General features: G+C 52.0%; 2 protein-coding genes across 9 annotated transcripts in view; one reads left to right on the forward strand and one right to left on the reverse strand.

Annotated features, from left to right (window-relative positions):
• Gnaz (G protein subunit alpha z) overlaps positions 1-2704 on the reverse strand; it is a 52481-nt gene extending 49777 nt beyond the window's left edge. For 2 of the 7 annotated variants that reach the window (XM_052744706.1, XM_052744705.1), the window contains exon 1: positions 2505-2702. The gene's annotated coding sequence lies outside the window, so the exon portion shown is untranslated. Of the gene's footprint in view, positions 1-812; positions 1292-2338; positions 2455-2504 lie in introns of those variants that run through there. The other 5 variants (XM_052744702.1, XM_052744707.1, XM_052744709.1 and 2 more) reach the window with 5 other exon arrangements.
• Positions 1-13262, forward strand: part of Rsph14 (radial spoke head 14 homolog) — an 80010-nt gene extending 66748 nt beyond the window's left edge. Inside the window, exons 5-7 of one of the 2 annotated variants that reach the window (XM_052744710.1) lie at positions 7650-7875; positions 9604-9740; positions 11567-11871. In XM_052744710.1, the coding sequence (XP_052600670.1) occupies positions 7650-7875; positions 9604-9740; positions 11567-11808 (605 nt within the window). In that variant the 3' untranslated portion in view covers positions 11809-11871. Of the gene's footprint in view, positions 1-7649; positions 7876-9603; positions 9741-11566; positions 11872-12418 lie in introns of those variants that run through there. The other variant, XM_052744711.1, reaches the window with a different exon arrangement.
• Positions 13263-22464: the final 9202 nt, after the last annotated feature.

Genomic DNA, 22464 nt, shown 5'->3' on the forward strand with positions numbered 1-22464 from the left:
TGTCATCCAGGTTCACATACCAGACTACTGAGTAGCTAGACCGAGGACACATTCTCAAACTATCTGCAAGAAGACTCTCTCCCAGCAGCCTCTACGCAGGGGCCTCTTGGCAGTGATGTCTGTATTCAGCTACCCAGATACTGTTGGACTCACCATAAAATCTCGAAGTATAGACTGGGACACTTTTTTTTTTTAAATCCTTAGGAACCAAAAGGCCTAGGAGGTTGGGAACAGAAGAAAGAATCCTTTCTTTATACTTCAAACCCTGAGTTCCATGGCAGGTCCCTGGAATGGGTCAGGCAGGAGGCACAGATCACGTACTCCATGAGGGCAGGCAGGCTGAGTCTCAGCCAACACCCTGTGTGTACATGTGTGTGTGTGGAGGGGGAGGAGGTGTTTGTGTGTGTGTGTGTGTGTGTGTGTGTGTGTGTGTGTGTGTGTGTGTATGTGTGTAACACCCTTTGACGGTGGGTACACTACCAAGATGAGTAAGAACCAAGCCCTTCTGAGAGGAAACCAAAACCATCTCTGGGAACAGGAGAGCGAATCTAGGGCAGAAGGTGACATCGGCCTTCTAAGGGGGAAGAACTATGTCTACTCACAGCCCGTCTCATAAAAGAAAAGCATCTGCTAGAGGAGCACACAGGAGGAGTTTTATACCAAATGCCAGCATCTCTTCCTGTCTAGAGAAGGCAAACGCAAGGGGGCACCACTTTGTCCAAGCAGGGGGCAGCCCTCTGTAGCTTCCTGGGTCCCTCAATGGTCCCTCCTACCCTATCATTGTTTTTAAACCTTCCCAACTCCAGACTCACCAGCTGAACGTTGTCTCCTTCAAAAGCAGGTGACTTCATCTTGGCTAAGAAGGGGGCTGGGTGGGTTGGTTACCCAGGGTCCTGGCTCTATCACAGGCAAGGTGCCTTGTAAGGGCAGACCCAGGAGGCCAGGAGCCCTCTCTGGTCCTTGAAGTTCTTTCTCCAACACAACTCAGGTCCAGGGGTCACAGAACCATTCCCTTTTATAGACACAGAGGCTGTGGGTTCCACTGAGACAGGCTGGCAAACAATGGTGTCTGGTCACGGTGTCTCTGTCCACTTCCCTTCACGTACTTCTCTGGCCTTGCACCCACCTCTCCCTCACACCTCTGACTCTGTACTTCCACCCAACCCAGCGGCCCCAGCCTCCATTCATTCTCTCCCCTCTGCCCACACTGCTCATTCTGGCTGTGCCCATGTCCTTCAAGCTCCAGTTCAAATGTCACATTGCCCACAGGCAGGTCTGACCTAAGCCTGGGGTATCTCTCTCAGGCCCCTCCCAAGCCCCCTGCACCACACTGAGGGCCCTGGTTATCAGAGTCCAGCCATATTAACCCCCCCCCCCATAGGAAGGTGAATCAGTCCTGGGAGGGCAGGCCCAGTCCACTCCCACCCTTCCACCTCAGCACCGGGCCCTGGGGGAGCCAGCACTCAGTAAATGTTTGCTTAATTGAATCTGGCCAAGCAGCTTCCTCTAGACTGGGGCCAGGTTAGCAGAACTAGATGATTCCTAGTGCAGGGAAAAACCACTTGGGCAGAAAAGAGCCTGCCAGGCAGGGCTCAGGTGTCTTGCCCCAATCCCCTCCCCAGACAAGGCGACCTCGGTTACCAGGCTGGTCCCTCCACCCTGAGACTCAGACTCCAGGGAACCCTGGTCTCACTTGGCACTGCTTTCCCATCCTCCTCTCTGTAACAGGATCCCCAATTCTCGGCCTAGGCAGATTCCTGCCATCTTCATCCAGACAGGCTCAGCACCTCCCTAAAGGCAGAGCCCCCACAGATCCACTGCAGGATCCCGAGCAGAGGCCCTCACACCCCTCCCCAAACACCCCACCGCCTTTTAAGGAAAAAAAAATATTGAGCCAGGAACACATTACAATCGCAGCAGGTCGATACTCATCTCTGGCTCCAAATGCCTCCAAGGAACCTGCTCCCTTGCAAGAGCGATGACCGAGAACAGCGAGCTGTTGTACCCGGGCCTCAGGGCCCTCTCTTCCCGTCCTATCAAGGCCAAGCGCCGGAGCTCCTGACACCTGCGGCTGCCTGCACCCCTGGCCCCCGGAGAGAGACCCTCGCCTGGCGTCGCTCCTGCAGGTCGCCCGCCTGGGCTCCGCACCCTCAAGCTGCTCAGGGCCAGCAGTGGTCCCATATCATCCTCGGCGCCCCCCTGCTCAATCTCCGTCAGGCGGCGGCCAGTCCTTCCGAGGGTAACTGGGCCGCCGTGCCTCCCTCCCCAGGCACCTGTCTGGGCCGTGGCCACCCCCCTGCCCACCTCGCAGACAACCCCACCCTCGCGGCTCTCCTACCCGGCGGGGCATCCCTGCCTCTGCACCCCTAGTCCCAGAGATCTCGGGTCCCCAGCACAAAGGCCCCAGGCTCGGGCCCGGGTGGGGGTGGGGTGAGCCCCAGCCGCGCCCCCAGCCCAGGGTTCAGCTGTGCGCGCCGGGGCCGCTGGTGCGCTCACTCACTCACCTCCCGGGCGCGGCTTCGTGCGTCGGTCGAGCTGCACCCGGCGGGGCGGGGCCGCGAGCGCGGGGCTGTGGCGCCCCGGTTCTGCACGACGCGGGTGCCGGCGCCCGCGCGAGGACGTGACCGGTCCGCGGGTGGCACACACGCTCCGCCGCCCTGGCTCCCTCCTCCGCCCTCCCGCGCCGCCCGCAAGCGGGTCCACCCGCTCCGCACCGCGCCGCCGCCGGCAGGGGGCGGAGTCGCGAGCGCAGCCCGTTGCCAGGCCAACCGCAGGCGGGGTCTGTCGCTCGCCTGCCCCGCACCACGCGCTGCCGCCGGACCACTAGCTCCGGCTCGTTTCCCATTGGGCGATAGTGACCGACGGACGTACAAACCGCCCAGTAACGACAGACAGGGGCGGGGCCGCGGCTGTCTGCGCGCCGCCGTACCGCACGCGCTGCTGGCTCCGGCGACTGTGGCACTGCACTGCGCTGAGCCTCGCCGAAGCCGCTTCTAGCGTCTGGGGAAACCCACCCCGAGAGAGCATCGTAGCCCTGGTTCCTTGCACCCTGCTTGCCTCGCCTTTGTCTATCCCTCAGTGGGGTTCGAACTCAGCCCCGGCAACCTACTCTCCCACCCGTCTCTTTGCAAAGTGCTGTCGGTCCTGGCTTCCTTGGATGTTTCAACAATCCTTTAGGGCGCGTGAAAACGCTGATGGGCTAAGCTAGCGAGGTTTGCGCAGCATGTCGTTCGTCTTCTCTTCTGCTCTCTTTTACAGCATGTAGGGGGGTACTTATAGGAGTTCCTCCCACCCCAGCAGAGAGAAGCCGAAGGGAACCAGATTCGTGAAGTACCTGCCCCCTTTGGAGACGCCCCAGGAGACATCAGATCTTTGGCAAAATGCACCTAAGTGCAGGCCGTGAGATTCTGCCTAGTATCAGGAGGAGCCTATGTGTGGGTCTTGGCTGGGGGCACCTCATTCCTGTACAAGAAAGTCTCAGACCAGGGGGCCACCAGAGTTGTGCTTCTCTATCTTTCCCTCCTTGTAACTCTAAGCTTATAATGTGTCTGGGAGCCCAGGGTGAGGTGGGGAGCCATGGCTACATGTTGGTGCCCGCCAGCCGGATGCTTTGGAGGCAGGGCATCATCCCACCATCTCCCTGGGAATGGTTCTCCTGCTGTGAAATGGGGACTGTTGTACTGCATACGCGGGGGACGAGGGGGCTGCAGCCCACCTGTGAAAGCGCTGCCTAAACTTTTAGGGAAGGGACAGGTCCTGGTTATAGGCACTGCTGAGGCCAACCTAGACATGGTACAATGCATGACCAATGAGGACCAAAGGAATTCTGCTAATGATTGAAGAACATGTCTACCAAATCAACAGGCTGTGGGGCCAGTCTCCTGTCACTGGGACCGGGCTGAGAGCCAGTTTCCCAATCTGTTAAAGAGGGCACTATAGACTCCTGAGAGGGTTAATGTATGTAGGAAATAAGTGATCAGGGCTCGGTGGAGGCAGTTTCCACAGCAGACTCAGGGGTCAGACTTCAGCGCTTTGCAGAGAGTAACACCAATGCAAGAATTAGATTACCCCCTACAGCATTCCAGGTGGGGGAGCAGAGGCTAGCCCCTGAAGTGTATACCAGGGCTGGTTGCTGCCTCCTGGACCTGATCCTGGCAACTACCTCAAAGTGAGAGGCTTTGGTGTCACCTGGTCTTTTGCTGGTGGCCTCCACGTGGTGCATACTTCTAGCGTATAGCTCTGCACCCTTTTAGAAGACCCTCCCTGGTCGCTATAGAGCAGGGGGTAGAAAACAGCAGAAGCATTCATCCTTATAGTTACACAGTTGTAGCAACCCGGTGGGGGCCTTGGGAGCACAGGGCAGGGAGAGCAGTGAGCGCTGGGATAGCTTTATAAAGATAGGATGCTTGGGCTGGGGCTATGGCAAGAGCAGGATGGCCAGGGATCAGAGAGAAATGAGTTCCGAGGTGGGCACGAAGGAATGTGAGCTCTGTGGAGAACCTAGGAAAGGCCACCTTATCCACACTAGCACCCACCAAACACACAAGGATACTAGGGATAGTCACAACTAGCTAATGACCCGTGAGTATGGTTGGAGAGGTTGGCTTAAGAACCGGCAGAGAAATTTAAGATTAGCTCTTTTTCATACCCGAGAAGGCGAGTGGTAGGTAGGGTATTAGCTGTGATAGGCATGAGCTCACAGACATGGCGAGCTGTGTTGCTGGGAATAATCAGATAATGAAAATATTAAGGAGTCCAGCTCAAGAAAATAAGAGCAGGCTGAGAAGTCAGTCTACAAGGCCTGTTGGATCTGCGGAATCACAGGGACATCTATTCCCTGATGACTTGTCCCCCAGCCGGCTCTCCACTAGCCTTCCCGATATCCTGGTGTGGGCTGGGGGTGTCCTGCTCCTCTCTGGAGTTTCAGCCACCCAGGGCCTCGCCTTTAGAGAGGGCACCTGTCCTGGCAGGCTCTTTTTCTGTGCTCTGACTATCTTGCCTCTGAGACTCACTGATTCTCAGGCTGTGGCAGCCGGGTGGGTTTCTGCACTCTGTTTCTCTGGGGTCCATGTATCCCATCCCCCACTTCAACATTCCAGACCGCACCTGGGTTAGTTATAACCAGCCAGGCCAGCCACTTGTCTTTTAGCTGAAGAGAAACAATGTAAATGAACAGAAAAGACACACCCCTCACTAACTTTGTTTCTGATTTCCCCCCTTGGCCTCAAAGTGAATCTTGGTCCCAAGAAAATCTGAGCTGCTGAGGGTCCTGGCCCTGCCCTCGGCTGGCAAGTCCTTGGGCATTAGACTTGCTCCCCCGGGACTCCAGGGAAGGGGGCTAGATAGAGACAAGGAGAGTACCTCTAATATTATAACTTTTCTGACCTCCTCTTCCTTCATCCTTCCCCTAACCGGTGTCTGTCTCAACTCAGCCGGTAGTCTCCGGCAGCAGGGACTCCAGCCCCCAGGGTTCCTCGGGGAAGCTTAGACACAGGTGCAAGTCAGGGCAGAATCAAGTCCCAGTTAGAAGACTTCTACCAATGTTTAACACCACCGAGGCCCAGCTTCAGTGCTGAGGAAACTAGGCTCAGAGATGAGGTAATAGGTCCAAAATCACCCAGCTGGGAAAAGACACAGTTAGGTGTCAAATCTAGGCTTTGGAATTCTGGGTGGGAAATGAAACACAAACAAGTAAAAAACAAACAAATCCCCAAACCCAAATCCCCAGTTCATTGGAAGCAGTAAGTAGGAAGGTGGCTTCCCTGAGCTGTCCTGAGACCTTAGAGCACGAATGGGCAGAGCTCGTTGCTACACTCAGGCACCCCAGGGAGAGGCTGGATAAGAGCACCAGGAGCCACTGGTTATCAGGGAATGTGAGGAGCAGTGAGAGCTGCTGAGATCCCCGTCCCCACCTCTCCACCCCATCACCACAGTCACCTGCCATCTGACATCCTCAGGGACCGAGGAAGGAAAGCTGGGGTGATGCCCGCAAAGAGGAAATTCCCTGGTGCTAATTGCCACTGAGAGACCTTTAGGCTAATTAACCTGTTCATTTGCCTCTCTAGAGTAAATTAGAGGGTTTAACTGGGGAGACTGAAAGAGAGATGTTTGCTGGTGGCCACCTCCTCGGGGGCAATGGGAGGCTTTGTAGTGGGCACAGTGGGCTGCTGGAGAGGCTTGGCAGAGGGGCTGGCTGCCAGGAGGTAATCACAGGTGGCCCTTGTGTTGCAGGGAAGAGAGCTAGCTCTCTTGTGTTCCCTTTTCATTGCGGTGAATTGGGAAGGCTGCTCTGATAGCCTGGAGCTTCCCGGGTTCTCCAGAAGGAGAGGGGTAGGTCCTGTTTATTGGGGGGCGTCTTCTGCTGCTAGCTTCTGCGCCCTATGGGTTGGTTATAAAATGCCCCTCCCTACAGGTTCATGCAACTGAGCATTCGGTCCCCAGCTAGTGGCACTGTTTTGGGGAGATTGTGGAGCCTTTAGGAGGCGGAGCCTAGCTGGACGTGGGCCAGCTGGGGTATGCCTTAAAGTTTACAGCCTGTCTCCCCCATTACTGTCCAATGTGTGCTTCCTGTTCTGCAGAAACGTGAGTTGGTAAGGTGTCCCAGTTTTGTGTTCCCACTGCTATGGAGCCACCCATGGTCATGCCTTCCCTGCCATGACAGACTGTTCCTTCAGGGCTCATGTCACTTGTGTGTTTAGTCACGGCCGTGAGAAAAGAAACCAACACAGCCTGGCCCCAGGGACTTCCAAAACCCCTTGGCTAGAGTCCTGTCATTTTTAGATGGGAACACAGATCTTTGGGGGGGACAGGAGATCCTTTTTTACACCCCCAAACGTTCCATCTCAGGCTCTATTCCAGGCTCCAGAAGCTTTGGCATAATTTGGATGTGAAAGGAAGTCCAATGCTTCCCCACCACTCTGGAGGGAGTTTGGTTGGTGTTTCCTTTACCTCTGACAAAATAACTTGAGAAACTCAGTGTGAAGGAGAGAAGATTGACTTTGGCCCCTGGCTTCCCAGGCTTCGGTCCATGTGCACGTGGCTTTATTGCAGAGTATCACGAAGCAGCTGGGGGTAGAGCAGAGCTGCCCGCCTTATGGGTAGGTGGGGGCGAGGTGAGACAGAGAAAGGGGAGAGGGGAGGAGAGGAAGAGGTGGTGGTCGGAAGCAAGACATTGCGACCTACTTCTAATAGATTCCACTTTCTATTAGCTCATTGCGCTATGAACTAACCGTGGATTAGACCAGCGATGAGGCTAATTAACGAAGTAAATGCCATGATGAGCCAGCCAGTCACCTCTTCACTGAGGCACCTGCTGGAGAACCAAGTCTTTAACATATGAACCTCTAAAGATATTTTACATCCAAACCATAATAGCATGGGAGAGAGAAGGTCTCTCTCTGTAAACCTGGATCTGCTGCAGGGAGCTGCAACCTCTCAGGCTGCCTGCCACGCAACTGCTTGTCAGTGGTTGATGCCTTCAAGGCACAGGGAACCAAAGAGTGTCCGACTTTTGTCCCTTCCAGGGCCACACTTCTTCAGACATACTGCACCTGTGAACTCCTGCCCACTCCTCGGGCTCGATCCCCTCACCTAGGTGGGCCAATCAGTATTGGGGAAAGGACACTTTAATGCCCTTTCCTGTTCTGCAGGTGCCCGGGGCATCGTCAACAGTGGCCTGATCCCCTCGCTGGTATGGAACCTGCATTCAGAGGAGGAACACATTCAGGAGATCATCTTGGACACTCTGGCACCATGCCTGCAGGAGGATGCCAGTGAGGCTCTAGATAGCCACGCTGTGCCCTGTTTTAAGGAGAAGCTCCTCAGTGAGAACCACCAACTGCGCAGCAAGGCTGCTCGGGCACTCATTGCTATCAGGTGAGGTGTTTTGTGTTGACCAAGCGGTCAACCTCCTTGAGTTTCTGCTGAGGGCCAGAGAAGGCCACCAAGCTACTCCTGGCCTATCAGGAGATCAGCAGTGGGGCTTCACCTAGCTACATCTGCCAGAGAACCCAAGTGCATCCACCCAGGCATACTTCCTCTAACTTCCTTGTGCCCTGGGGGAAGGGGACACTGGGTCAGAAGAATACCCTTTTCATTAGTGTGACCGTGGTGCCTGGCCTGAGATTATGCTATATCCCAGGAAGCTCTCTCTCACTTCCATCCTGGACAAACCTAGCTAATTGGTCACTTCTCCATGAGGAAGGCAAGCGGATGAACTCCAGTGATGATGATGATAGCCAGTGGTCGTTAAGTATGCAAACATGCCAGGCACTGCCTATAAAGTCAACGAGGGTCAGACAACTGCCCAGGAAGGAGGCATCTATCTGCCTGGAGAGATGAGAAGGTGGAAGCCTGAGTTCCAGTCACTTGCTCAAGGTCACGTAGGATCACAGTCTAAATCTGGGCCTGACAACGGAGGAAGAACGGAACCTCCAAACAGTCAGTCCTGTGTCTCAGGAGACCCCTTTGCCCACACCCCCTCAGTTCAAGAGGGAGGGAAGGCCTTGCCATCCCCTCAAGCCCTGGCTTAACTTCTATCAGGGAGTCTGGCTAGGGGGCCAGGCTGGTATTTCTGGTGGGCCTGCCCCAACCCCTGGGACGCTCGCTGGTTTGGAATGCTCGTTATGATGCATATTCTCAGACCCACCCATAACTATCACTATCAGGTCTGCGGCCGGAGGTCCCCATCCAAGGAAGCTCCAATGACAGAACTGTACCAAAGTGCTGCTTCCGCCCAGCTCCCCTGGTCTTCCCCATCAGCCTGTCTGTCTGTGTTCATTCCACCCCTTACGATTTTGTGTCACCCACACAGTGAGTCTGTTCTGTTTGCTGCTGTAGACTAAGGGCTAGATGATGTGCTCCCCAAATGTCAAGTGCCGAGAGGCAGATAAACGTAGCTCTCACCTCGGTGTCTGGACTAGTACTCACCTCGGGTCGCCGAGTAAATGAGCTCAGGGCAGTCCCGTAGGTGAACCCAGGACTCTGCGTCCTTGATAAATTGCCCCAGGGTAAAGACTGATAAGCCCAGAAAGCCAACAGCATCACAGTATCGCTGAGAAGTGGCTGCTGGATCTGTTTCCTGAACAGTGTTCCCATAAAATACCTATGTCTTTGAGGTGTTCAGAGTTCCGACAAATGAGAGTTCAGTGGGCAGTGAGGTAGGGAAATGGCGAGCCAACGGTCAAGCTGAAGTCTGTTTGTTGGGATGTCGGTGCACTGTGTGTGACATTACCAGCCTGAGCCCTTCTCTTTTGGGGGCGATAACGCTGGCTCATGGTTTAGAAGCTCTTGGGAAGTTCACTACCCTCCTTTTCACAGCTTCCTACAATGCTGGAACAGAGTGAGCCTGCGGTTGCTCGCCTCTCCCCTGGTAAAGAAACCAACTCAGACAGAGACAGACTGTCTTGCTGTGGGGTCTTACTCTTCCCCATAAACACACATGTCTTCATTTCTGAGCATGGCTTAGAGTGACGCTCATTCCCCCCGGGTACTCTTTATCTCTTTCAGTGGCAGAAAGTCATACTCCCAACACAGGTTCTGTCTTAGTGTGTGTCCTGGGACATTCCCAGGCCTCACCTCCTTTTGTCCCTCTCTCTGCCATAGCATCCCCTTGGAGGGCAAGCAACAGGTGTGGCAGCATGAAGTCATTCCTATCCTGGTGGATCTGTTGTTGGATCCTGATGAGGAGGTACAAGGTAATGTGGCTGGGGCCCTGATGCACGCAGCAGTGACCACTGAAGGTAAGACAGAGGTGCCCTTTGGATTCCTGAGGCTGGGTGGGTGCAGGCAGAAGGGAAGAGTAAGGCCCCTGGCTTGCCAGCATCTATAGTGAACTTTCCAAATGCTTCCTTCTCACGTCAAGGGCCAAGTATGGACCTCTCAGACCTCTAGGCTCCATCAAAATCCACTTGTTGGTCTCTCGCTAAGGACCTTTTAAAGTTTGGTCCAAAACTTAGACCTCTCTCGTCTTCTTGGACACAGTGGGCTGCCAGTGATTTCTCACAAGCCACTCACTTTCGGCCTGTGCCCCTCTACACCAAGCTATTTCCTTCGCCTAAAGACCTTGCCTCAGACTCAGGTCTCCTTGAACCATTATTCTGAGATTGATTAGTTTGGTCTCTATAATTCTGTTATTCCTGGGGTCGAAGCAGACCCCAGAGCCCTTGGCTTTAAGTGTTCCTTTCTTTAAAAAAAATAATGTGTGTGTGTGTGTGTGTGTGTGTGTGTGTGTGTGTGTGTGTGTGTGCGCGCGCGCGCGCGCAATCATATGCCTCTTCCCCTGGAGCCAGAATAACAGGTGCTTGCTGTGGGTGCTGGGAACAGAACCCGGGTCCTTTGCAAGAGCAGTACCACACTCTTAGGCCCTGAGCCATCTCTCCTTTTTGTGTTTCTTGGTCGTAACTACTTTTGTTAAGCTGTGGTATAGGGCACATACTAGAGGAAAATCTTCCCCTGAACCCCTCAGGTCAGGATTCCCAGGCAGCAGACATCAAGGCTAAGCCACCCAACCACTGGCTGAGGGAAGGGACCCGAGGTAGACTCTACACACCTGACAGACTAGATGTGACGTTCTTCCTGTCTTGCTTCTCATAACTTCTGAAAGCCATCTGGCCTTCCTGACTACTTCATTCATACCCACCCACTCCAGGCCTGTGCATGATGCTCTCTTTATGTTTCCTGACGACTCTGGAGGTCTTGGATTTATAATCAACATGGCTCCCCCATGGACCCCCAATAGTAGAATTGAGACACACAAGGGGAGAGGTTGGGGCTTTTTCAGAGTCTACAATATCTTTTCGTCATTCCTCCTTACTGAGGCAATTCTGACTGCATGTGGAGGAGGGCACCCTATGTGCCTTCACATGGAGGGGGTACCTCAGTCCAAGCTTATGTGGGAAGATTTGGAAGGCCAGGGACCCATTAGGCCTTAGCCAATGGCTAGAGACACAGAGGCCAGGACCCAGGGATATGTCACCCTTTCCCAGCTAGGTCTCTGAGTCCCTATCCTAAGTTGGGCCCTGAGCTGGACGATGGAGCATAGAGGTCTTGGCCTTGGGTATCTACAGTTGTCAGAAGAGGCAGAATCATGGGAGATGTGGAGAAGCCAGCATTCAGGGGGTGGGGCATAGGGCAGGTACCCAGCCTCCTCCGAGAGCAGCTGGAGGGCCCCACCGCTAAGCTGCACCTTGGCACCTAACCGTGTGTGTTTTGTGCCAGGTGCAGAAACTGTGGCTCAAGAAATGCCTGCCACATAGACATGTGATTGATTTTTTTTCCTTTTTTTTTTTTTAAAAAAAAAATACTGTGTATGTTGTCTTACGAAAGCTGATTACAGGGGAGGCCGCGGGGTGACACGGCGAGGCTGGTTAGGGAACCGAACAGGCAGAGGAAGAAATGGATGGCCCAGGTTGGACTCAGCGGAGCAGTGCAGCAAAGACAGAGGGCCAGAGGGGGGAAGAGGCTGGGTACAAGTGGCATTGCTCTTTAGACATCCTGGGTAGCGGGACAGGGGGAGACAGCCCCTTCAGTGCAGATGACTGGGAAACCCAGGGTCTGTGGCCCACAGGGAAATACGCGGCCCTGGATGTGGATGCCATCGCCCCGCTCCTGGAGTTGCTCTGCTCTACAACACAAAGCAAGGTGTGTCTGAATGCCATCAAAGCCCTCACCATGCTGGCTGAGGCCCCCGAGGGCCGCAGGTTACTGCAGCCCCACCTGCCTACCCTCCGGGTCTTCCAGCAGCACAAAAACGAGGCCATACAGCGGGCAGCCCAAATAGCCATCAAAGTGATTGAGTGGAAGCCATGACTTCCTTTCAGGCCAGACCCGAGAGGCTGTCTGTGGGCCTGAATAAATGAATTGAATCTCCTATGCCGGATTTCCCATGTCACTTCATGTTCCTAGAGCAATGTCACAGCTCTCTCTCTCCTGCCAAAGAAGAAACACTAGACCCCAAAAAGGACCTGGTTCTGGGAAGCACAGGTCCATCCCATGGTGTGGGGTGGGAGGAGGTAGCCCCGACACAAATATTTTCTGCTTGGATCCAAAGTCCTTATAGAAGGCAGATAGCAGAGCTGAGCCCTCCAGGGACAGGGGTGGGAGGCGGGGAGTTGGACTGGGGGTTGGAGGGTTATACAGTTGGACCAGGCACCAGCTAAACATAATACCTTTGACTGATTAGGACCTTGGGGTACAGCTGAGCATGGTTTTGCTGAGCGCTTCCACCTATAGAGAGACCAAGGTACCCCATTAAGCTACGTTCACCTAGTCCTGCCTGAACGGTCAGGTTATGGATGTCCTGGTTTACAAGTGAACTAGTGTGCCCAGCATCCATTGGAGGAGCCACAGAAATAGAGCAGGACTTCAAGGCTGAGCCTCTGGTCTGGGACTAAGCTGGACCCTCCTCTCTCCCCCCAAGAGCCTGTTCAAACTCCTTCCTCACCGGTGAGAAGTGATGTTTGAGAGGACTGCTCAGAGTAAATATTATCAGAACCAGAACCCCAAGAACCCAAGTAAGACTTTCCCCACTGTCCTTTCAAGGAGGCTCAGAGACCCTCCTGGTTATCAAGAGAAACACCGAGAAGTGTGTGTCCTGGAATTAAAGGATCAGCTCAAGTCGGCCCTCTTGTACCAAAGGGGACTGGCTACTGGATTCAAGTGGCATTTCAGGTGCGATCCTATTTTTAAAAACAGACCACATGAAAGGAAACCATTCTCCTCCAGCAAAGCAGGGGCCCCAGGACCTCCGTGGTCTCACGTTCTCATCGTGCCTCAATCCACAGCAAGCTGACCCTGTTCCTGCCACAGGGTCCAGCCAAAGTCAGCAACACCCTGCTCCCAGGACCCTGTGCATTTGGTGTCGACTCTGGAACCCTCTTCTGTGACATGGCCCCACGTGTGGGTTTAGATGCAGACCATTTCCCCCCACAAAATCCAATCCATGTGACTGTGTGGGCCCCTCTCCCAGGTCCCTTTCTAGCTGGGTATGACTTTCTGTTTTCTCGGCCCCAAACAGTGTCTCTAGCCCCGGACTGTTTTAAGCGCTGGCCCCTTATGTCCAACAGAAACTCTGCCCTTAAATGTCTCCAGGCAACAATGAACACCAGTTATTCAGAAAACATTTCAAAAAAATAGAGGAGGAAGGAGTATTTTTTTTTTAAACATGATTTTTAAAATTGATTCTTTGGGAACTTCACATCATGCACCCCAGTCCCATCCACTTCCCAGTCTTTCCTCCCGCCACCCTTGTAGTCCCCTCCCCCCACAAAAAAGAAAAAAAAAACCATTTTGTTCTTTTGTCTTTCCCACCTCTCCATCACATATTCGTTTGTCATAGTGGCCTTGGGAGCTACGGCGTGTCCCACCGTCTACCCTTTTGCCCAAACAGCTGTACTTACAAATATTCGTTGCAACAAGTTGTTGGTCTGGTTCAAGACCTCTGGCTTCTAGGAAGTCATCAATACCGGACCTTCCCCCAGACTTCTGCTGTTGCCCCGAGTCATGGAGATCCTGCAGCTCTATCTCCATAGACCTGGTCTCTTCACTCGCTCCAGCAGGTCATCGATGGGGTACATGTTGGGGTGGACCAACTCAAAACCCTGGATGGCAGTTAAGTTGGTCAGTTCTGGCCTCTACTGGGACTGTCCACCTCAGGCGAGGGTCGGGGCCAGCTCTCCTATGCCTGCACCATTGGGGCCAGTTCTCCTGGGAGGTGGGGCAGTTCTCCCACTGGGAGGGGTGGGGTGTGTGTGGGGAGCAGTTCTCCAGCGCCCAGGCCAGCTCTCCCATGGCCCCTGGTAGTAACATGGGCCACAGACATCAACACAGACCCTGGCTGAAGTAGGACCATGGACCTAGACGTGGCCTTCAGTCACAGTTTTGGCCCCGATATCACCGTGGCCTCAGGTGGCAGCAGTGCAGGCCCTCAGATCAGTATGGCCCTGACACCAGCATAACCCTCATCCAGCAACATGGCCTCAGGTGGGGGAGTAAATATTATCAAAACCAGAACCCCAAGAGCCCGTGTAAGACTTTCCCCACTCTCCTTTCAAGGAGGCTCAGAGACCCTCCTGGTTATCAAGAGAAACACCGTGAAGTGTATGTCCTGGAATTAAAGGATTAGCTCAAGTCAGCCCTCTTGTACCAAAGGGGACTGGCTACTGGATCCAAGTGGCATTTCAGGTGATATGCCTGGATGACCTTTGGTGATAACATGGGCCCTGGACATCAACACAGACCCCAGTAGCTGTAGGGCCACAGACTCAGACATGGCCCTCAGCAGCAGCACAGGCTGGAACACCACACAGCCCCAGATAGCAGCGCAAGCCACCCATACCAGCCTGCTCCTCGCTGCCGTCCCATATTCAGTTCCTTTTCTCTCCACAGTGCATGAACCGCTCCACTTCTCCTTCCCTCCCATTTCTCCACCGCATACCTGTTCATCGTCTTCCTGCCCACCTGTTGGTAGGAGCATTATTTTGTTTTTGTTGTTTTGTTTTTCGAGACTGTGTAGCTTTGCGCCTTTCCTGGAACTCGCTTTGTAGACCAGGCTGGCCTCGAACTCACAGAGATCCACCTGCCTCTGCCTCCTGAGTGCTCGGATTAAAGGCATGCACCACCGGCGCCCAGCAGAAGGAGCATTTTTTTTTTTTTTTTAACTCCAGGGACAATCCTTGCTAACCTTGCCCTTACACCACAAAGAGAAATCACAAGAAGACTTTGGACCAACATGTCTTCTGAATAGAAAACATGAAAAATGTAGCGAACAAATTAGTGAGACAAATGTAACAACTTGGTAAAAGTATTACATATCAGGGCCAACCAGGGTTTAAATATCTCAGGAAGGGACGTGAAAAACCAATCAAGGTACAAGAGTCAAAAAGATCATTCCACAAAGTCCAATATCCATTTGTGGTTAAAAACGAAACAAAAAACTGTTCTTAACTTAGGAATCTTAGGATAGAGGAAAACTTCCTCTATAGACCTAATGAACACCTGCGAAAATTCAACAGCTGGCCTCATATTAATAACTTCTTACTCCTTGAGATAAGGAACAAAACAAGGACCTCTGTTTTTGCCACTTTGGTTCAGTGTTGTCCTGGAGATTCTAGACAGGACACACATAGGCAAGAAAAAAAGCGGGGGGAGGACATCCATATCTTTTTTTTTTAAATGAGCAAATGATTTTATCCATCAGTTATATACCAATCACTATACATCAAATTATACCATCACTATAAGAAAAACACTTTAACTATAAGAACTAACAAGTTCATCTTTGTGGTGGCATCAATATACAATTAGTTACATTTTCTGTCGACTGACTGTGAATAGAAAAAATGAAACTAAGAAATTTTTCTCAGTAGCATCAAAGAATAAAATAAGTTAGAATAAATATGTGCAGGATAGATTGTTTCTTTTCTTTCTTTATTTTTGATGCAGGCTAGTCATTTGGGAAGAGGGGAACCCCAACGGAGAAAATGCCCTCACCAGATTGACCCATGGGAAAGACTCTGCTTTTTTTTGATTGATTGATGTGGGAGGATCCAGCTACTGGGAGTAATTCCACCCTGAGGCTGGTAGTCATGGCTGACATCAGAAAGCAGGCTAAATAAGCCATAAAAAGTAAAACAGTGCTCCTTCTGTGGCCTCTGACTTAGTTCCTGCCTGCAGGTTCCTGCCTCTGAGTGCCTGCCATTTTTTCCCCCTGGACTGGAGATGACAATGTTAACTGAAATAAACCCAAGTTTCCCTCCCCCAAGTTGCTTTGGTCATGGTTTTGTTTGTTTTGTTTGTTTTGGGGTTTTTTTTTTTTTTTTTTTGTGTGTGTGTGTGTGTGTGTGTGTGTGTGTGTGTGTGTGTGTGTGTGTGTTTAAAATCACAGTAATAGAAACCCTAGGACAAAACCTAATAAAATAAATGCACAAGACCTCTGCACTGAAAATTAAGTATAGGTTAAAAGACCTTAAAGACCTAAATCAAGGGAAAGACAGACATCCCACACTTGCAGAGCAGAGACTTGATGCTGTCTGGCAGGAACACACTCATGCAGCTCATGCCACATGTTGGAAACAGAGCTCTTGTTTCCAGGGCTCTCCTCTCTCCTCTCCTGTTCTAGAATGGATGTTGTTTTTCACCTATATTCTCATGACTGTCACCCCGAACCCTCTGTGACGGTTTTGAAACTGATTGTCACCAGAGTCTAGAAACACCTAGGCGGAATCCTCCAGGCACACCTGTGGAGGATCATCTAGATTAGGTTAGCCTCTGGGCATGCCTGTGAGGGGTTATCTTGATTGGTTAATTGAGTTGGATAGACCCGCCTTTAAAGTGTATGGTAACATTCCTTGAGGCCGGGTACCGTTCGAGAATACACAATAGAAATCTGGCTGATGGTGGGCGTTGATCAACTCTGCTTCTTGATTGTGGATGCAGTGGGACCAGCTACCACAAGCTACTTTCACCATGGCTTCCAGGCTATGGTGGCCTGTAACCTTGAATTACAAGCCAAATTAAACCCTCCCTGAAGTTGCTTTTATTAGGTATCTTAGCTCAGCAACATGGAAGGTAACTAAGACCCCCTCTACTCCAAAGTTCTCCTCTTGGCCTTTGTACCAGTCTCCCAGAGGGTGTTCCTGCTTCTCCTTTCATCTCCCCAGCGAGCATCAGCAGATAGGATCTTATCACTTTCCTGTTCTAACTCTAGAGGACTTAGGATTCCAAAGCATACAAGGCCTCTGGTTGGGTTTCAAAATCTCTACCACCCATTGTCTTTGTTTGGGCATCCTCAAGTATGCCTTTCATTCTGGCCTCAAGGCCTTCCATTGTCCCTTCTCTTATCAACGAATTGACTCCTCCTTCCAGGGACTCTGGATCTGGGTGGGGATACCCGGCTGGGCATTCCTGTGGTTGTGCAGGATTCCTGGTGTGCACACCTGTGGGCTTCTGCCTGCCTCCCGATGACTGGGTTCATTTGCCGGCGCCCTCATGGTTTCCTGCTGCGAGGTGCAGTTAAGCAGGACCCTCTGCAAGGCGCGGTTCTGTGTCTTGAAAGTGAAAAGTCGCTTACGAAGGACATGCAAAGAGCACAAATGCAATATAAGCCATAGCCTCTGTTGTTGTTTTCTCTCTCCCATAGGCTGTAAGGTCTCAGAGCAATCCCTACGTGCTCTGTTCAAAGCTATTTCTGTAGGGGGTACAGCACAGTAGTAGTGACATAGAACTGTCAGCTGGAGACTTAAGGAAGGGATGAGGTATTGGCTCTTTGAGCATGCTTTGACTTTTCAGGATACTGGGTGGGCTTCCCCAAGATGCCTTTCTTAAGGATTACGTATTTAATTCGGTCTAAAAAGGAAAAAGGAGAGGCTAGGTAGTTCCCGTAGAGACAGACAGCCCAGGAGTGCCTATACCTGATAGCTGGCTCAACATCAAACTGGGGGAGAGCTTACAAGGAGAGTTTCCTTTCTCCCCGCCCTCCAAAAATCACTGTAGGAGACGCTAGTCAGTTGTCAATGGGGCGGGGGGGGGGGGGGGGGGGGGGGGGGGGGGGGGGAGGCTAGTTCAGCTACAGCCTCAGCCCTTCCTCTGGACCAGGCAGGAGCTGAAATTTCCACCCAGGTGGCAGCTGCTGCTCCTGGTCTGAATGGTCATCAGCACTGGGCCCAGCACCTGTGAGTTAGGGCCCCTGGCACCTCCACCTGGCCGGGGTGGGGCCGAGCTGACCACAGACGTCTTTGACACAACAGGACCACCTTCACGGATGAGACAATAAAGCAGCAGAGGGTGGGTGTAGGAAAGAAATCCTGCTAGTCTGGTAAACACAAGCAAAAAGTGCCAAACATATCAGAGATAAAAAGCCAAAATTAAATTTAAAGTGAAAGCCGTTGCTTATGAAGTAGAGCCATTTGGAGAAAATGACTCATCTCAGAGAGGAACAGATGTTCTCATTTGCATAGTCTCCTTAATCCTGAATGGACTTTGCTCTGTCCCCCGAGCATGCATAGTCCGCAGCTGGCGGCACTTGCAGGACACCAAGGGAGTGTTTTCATTAGCGTGGTCCTTGGTCCCATATTGTTGGGTGTCCTTGGAGGAAACGTTACATCACCATCACCATGAGGGGGTCTAGGAAAGGAAGCAGTCTTTCCTGTCCCCAAACTCCCCACTCCAGCTAGGCTGTGTTCGGCACAGTAGACACCTCCAACAACCAACCGTGAACACAAACAGGAGGACCCTTCCGGCCATGACCGCTCTCCAATGTGTCACCCCCTCTGTATCTTTCAGGTCCTTGCTCACCTCTATCTTTCCGACTGCCTGTACTGGGGCTAGGACCCCTGGACCTCTCCACATGCCACAGCGTTTGTATTCTCCTTAGTCACTCCCATCCCCTCAGTGACCGACCAGCTGTTGCTGAAACTCCTTCCTGGGGGAGATTATCAGCAACATCTACCTCTTCAAAGGGTCCAGTGACAAACCCAGGCACAAATCCACCGAAGTTCACTGTTGTGGGGACCCATGAGTTCACTGGGCTCCCTTACAGGGCAGAGCTGAGGGGCGTATTTACAGGGATATGGATATTTGTCTTAGGGTTTCTATTGCTGTGCTAAAACACTACGACCAAAAGCAACTTGGAGAGGAAGGGTTTATTTCGACTTACAGCTTGTGGTTCAGGAAGTCAGGGCAGGAACTCGATGCAGGTACCCGTACGAAGGTAGGAACTGAAGCCGAGGCCATGGACGAGTGCTGCTTACTGGCTTGCTTCTTATAGCTTGCCTCAGCCTGCTTTCTTATACCATTTGGGACCACCTGCCCAGGAGTGGTGCTGCCCCCAGTGAGCTGGGACCACCCAGATCAATCATTAATTTAGAAAATGCTCCACGGATTTGCCCAGAGGTCCCTTGAGTGGAGACATTTTCTCAATTGAGGTTCCCTCTTCCCAAATGACTCTAGCTTATGTCTTTGAAAAAAAACACTGCCCAGCACAGTGTCCTTCCCTCCAACAGGCTGTAACCTATGAAGTCTTTGCCCATCGGGCATAAGGGCTCCTCCATAGGTGAATAGATGGAGACCACGTCTCTCCTGGCTTATACACTCCAAGGGCCACATACAAGGAAGGCAGAATTGTATACAACAGGCGGTAGGGAGCCATTGAACACTTAGGTGAGGGTCCTGTGAAACAGGAAGTCCAGCTGGGACAACCCCTTTGCACTCCCTAAGATGGCGATCGCTCGGCTGGGATAGCCACCTACAACAACGTGGGATCAGCCACAAGTGCAGGCCACAGAACAGACATTTAGAGGCAGGTGTCTAGGTCTCTCTTTATAGACCTGAAAGAGAGGGAACAGGCGAAGGTCAGGGGATACACAGGTCTTGACCCTGAAGGGAGGAACCGAGAGTGAAGGCCACCTCCACAGTGCGTACGGCGTGAATCCCCACAGACTCGCCCCTAATGTGAAACAGACATGACTAAGGTAGGGTGGGGGGGACAATGGACTTGGGGGTTTGGTGGCTGCAGGGGAGGCAAAGCTGTCAGCTGTGTTCAGATCCCTTCAGCCGGACACTTCAGGTACACATTGTTGGGCACGGCTCGCCCACGCTCCTGTTCTGCTGCTGTTTACCCACTTTACCGAAATCTGTTCCAGCATCCAGGCAGAGAATCACTTTTTCTTTTTCAACATCTGGCTCTGTGGCTTCCCTAGTCCTCTCTACCGAAGTGCTGGGCATTGCCAGGTGACTGACAAGAGCCCGGGTTCTTCTCGTCCTCTGTGATGACTCTGGCTTTCTCCTTTCCATGGGTGTTTCAGATGGGCATCGCTGAGCCTCCTAGTCATAAGGAGATGCAGCCCACTGATCTTGCTATGCTTCTGCAATACCCTGGGCCCTGTCTCTAGAGTACTTGGGCATGTGTAGCTGCTTCTCTGTGTGCACCCTCTCCTGAGGACAGAGGAAACCCTGTGAGTCCTGGAAAGAGATATTGTTTTTTTTCAGTAATATCTGGGGTGTGTCTTCTCCAGGAAGCTCTACTCCTCTGCTTGGCCAGCAGAGCATCTGCAGATACCTGGGCCCTGGAAGGAACATCCTTCCTACCACTGTCCAGAAGGGGAGCCTAGTAACTTCAGAAGGCTGCCATTCCTTTCTCTAGGACTCCTAACTGGAGCTGCACATTATGACCCCAGCATCTGTCTGCACTGATGGTGCAGGCTGGCCCCTCAGAGCCTGTGCTGACCAGGATCAGCACCATGTTAAGCTGTATCCCATTACTGTGGGCCCACCACTGCCTAGAATGTGACCTCCCAGCCACTTCCGGAGATAGGGCAGCTCCATTTCAGTCAGAGCTGGATCACAGAAGTTGTGCTGTGACATCTGACGTTTCATCCATCGAACAGTCTCCAAGTCGCCCATGTCTCCTGCCTCCTGTCCCTGCAGCTGAGGCTGGAGAAGCCTCAGGGATGGTGAAACTATCAGCGAGAGACAGAATGGCCTCCATTACAAGGTGAAGGACACTTGTAGCCAGGGAGGACCAGTCAGTGACATGGTTATCTCATACGGTGGCGGAGAGTCCTGATCATCAGCCCTGCTGTGGCGTCTGCTCTTAAACGCCCACGGTGTTACTCCATCATACAGTGTCCAGGAGCACACAGGCTGCAGAGAGAGGCACTGGAGACATGTGGAAAAGTCAACTAGTGATTCAACCACAGCCCAAGGTACCTAACAGATGAGGCTGGATGGTGAGCATCCGCTATCTCAGGGGCTGAGAGTGTGAGAGTGCACATTTTGGGGGCAGTGTTCATTCCAGATCTCTCACTGGTTTCCTGACTGCTGAGTGCTAATCTTGGCTAGTGTTTATCCCTACTCTATATCATATTGGCAATGCCTGGCACACTGTGGGCACAAAGAGGTCCAGTTTTATCCACTCAGAAAAGAAGAGCTGATAGTGGAGGATGCTGATTCTTTTGTCCCCCGGACAGGTGACTCTCACTCCACAGAAATCCACAGGACATTCTTACCAGGTGATACCTTGGAGGTCTTGAGAAGATGACACAGGCCTCTTTAGACCTAGAGTTTAGAGAGGAAGGAGCCTATCTAAGTCGGGGCTACTATTTCCTATGAAGAAACACCATGGCCAAAGGCAAGTTGGGAAGGAAAGGGTTCATCTGCTTGCACTTCACATCACGGTCCATCTTTGAAGAAAGTCAGGACAGGCACTCACACAGGGCAGGAACCTGGAGGCAGGAGCTGATGCAGAGGCCATGGAGGGGTGCTGCTTACTGACTTACTCCTCAGGGCTTGCTCAGCTTGTTTTCTTATAGAACCAAGAACCACTAGCTCAGGGGTGACACCACCCACAGTGGGCTGGGGGCTGGGCCCTCCCCCCATCAATCACTAATTAAGAAAATGTCCTCTGGGCTTGCCGACAGCCCAGTCTTACAGAGGTATTTTCTCAGCTATGGCTCCTTCCTCTCCGATGGCTCTAGCTTGTGTCAAGCTGACATAAAACTATCCAGCATAGGACCTCAGAACTCCACCTCTCCTACAGTCTCTTTCCTTCTCTCTCCTTCTCTCCTTCAGATTCATAGCCTCTCCCCAACTATGCCCCAGGATCAAGGGTAATCTCATTATGGCCTTTATCCAGTGTTTGCGTCAGGGCTGGGAAGAGGCTCAGGTCACTCTATTGCCTGGCTCCCATGGCCTCACATGCTCCTTTTCTGACCCTGCCTGCTAAGACAGGTTCTTGGGCCCTCTGGATGCCCCATGCCTCAGCTCCTCTCAGGGACACGTGGTTACTTTTTGTTTGGATTGAAAGTTAGTTCTTGAGACCTGCTTTGATGGTAACTTCTTAAGTGAGATTACTCACTTCCCTCTCTCTGCCCACCTGTCCCTGTTCTCTGTTACAGAGGGCCATCTCCCACCTCCTTCTGTGGAGGGTCTGGTTTGGACTCCTGCATTACCCACCACCCCCACCACATCCACCCATTTACACACACACACACACACACACACACACACACACACACACACACACACACACACCCCTAAACATTAAAAGCTAAGCTCTGAACCTGACAGAGAACATGCAATATTTGTCTAAGTCTGGGTTATCTAGCTGAATATAATACTTTTCAGATTCATCTATTTTCTTGCAAATTTCATTTTTATTTAGTGTTGAAACAATCCCATTGTGTATATATACTGAACTTTCATCATCCATTCGTCTATCTGTCAGTGGACATCTAGGCTGATTTCATCTCTTTGCTATTATGATTAAGGCATCGATAAATGAGAAATGCAGGTATTTTTAGGTAGGATATAGAGCCCTTTGGGTATATTTTCAGGAGTTGATATGGTTGGATTGTATGGTAGTTTCATTTTTAATGTAAAACATTTATTTACAGGGTTGGGGATTTAGCTCAGTGGTAGAAAGTTCGTGAGTTCAGTCCTCAGCTCAAACAAAACAAAACAAAACCAAAA

This window comes from Peromyscus californicus, unplaced genomic scaffold (genome assembly GCF_007827085.1).
Source record: "Peromyscus californicus insignis strain IS unplaced genomic scaffold, ASM782708v3 Scaffold_19__1_contigs__length_69161282, whole genome shotgun sequence".
In the NCBI taxonomy this organism is placed as follows: Eukaryota; Metazoa; Chordata; class Mammalia; order Rodentia; family Cricetidae; genus Peromyscus; species Peromyscus californicus.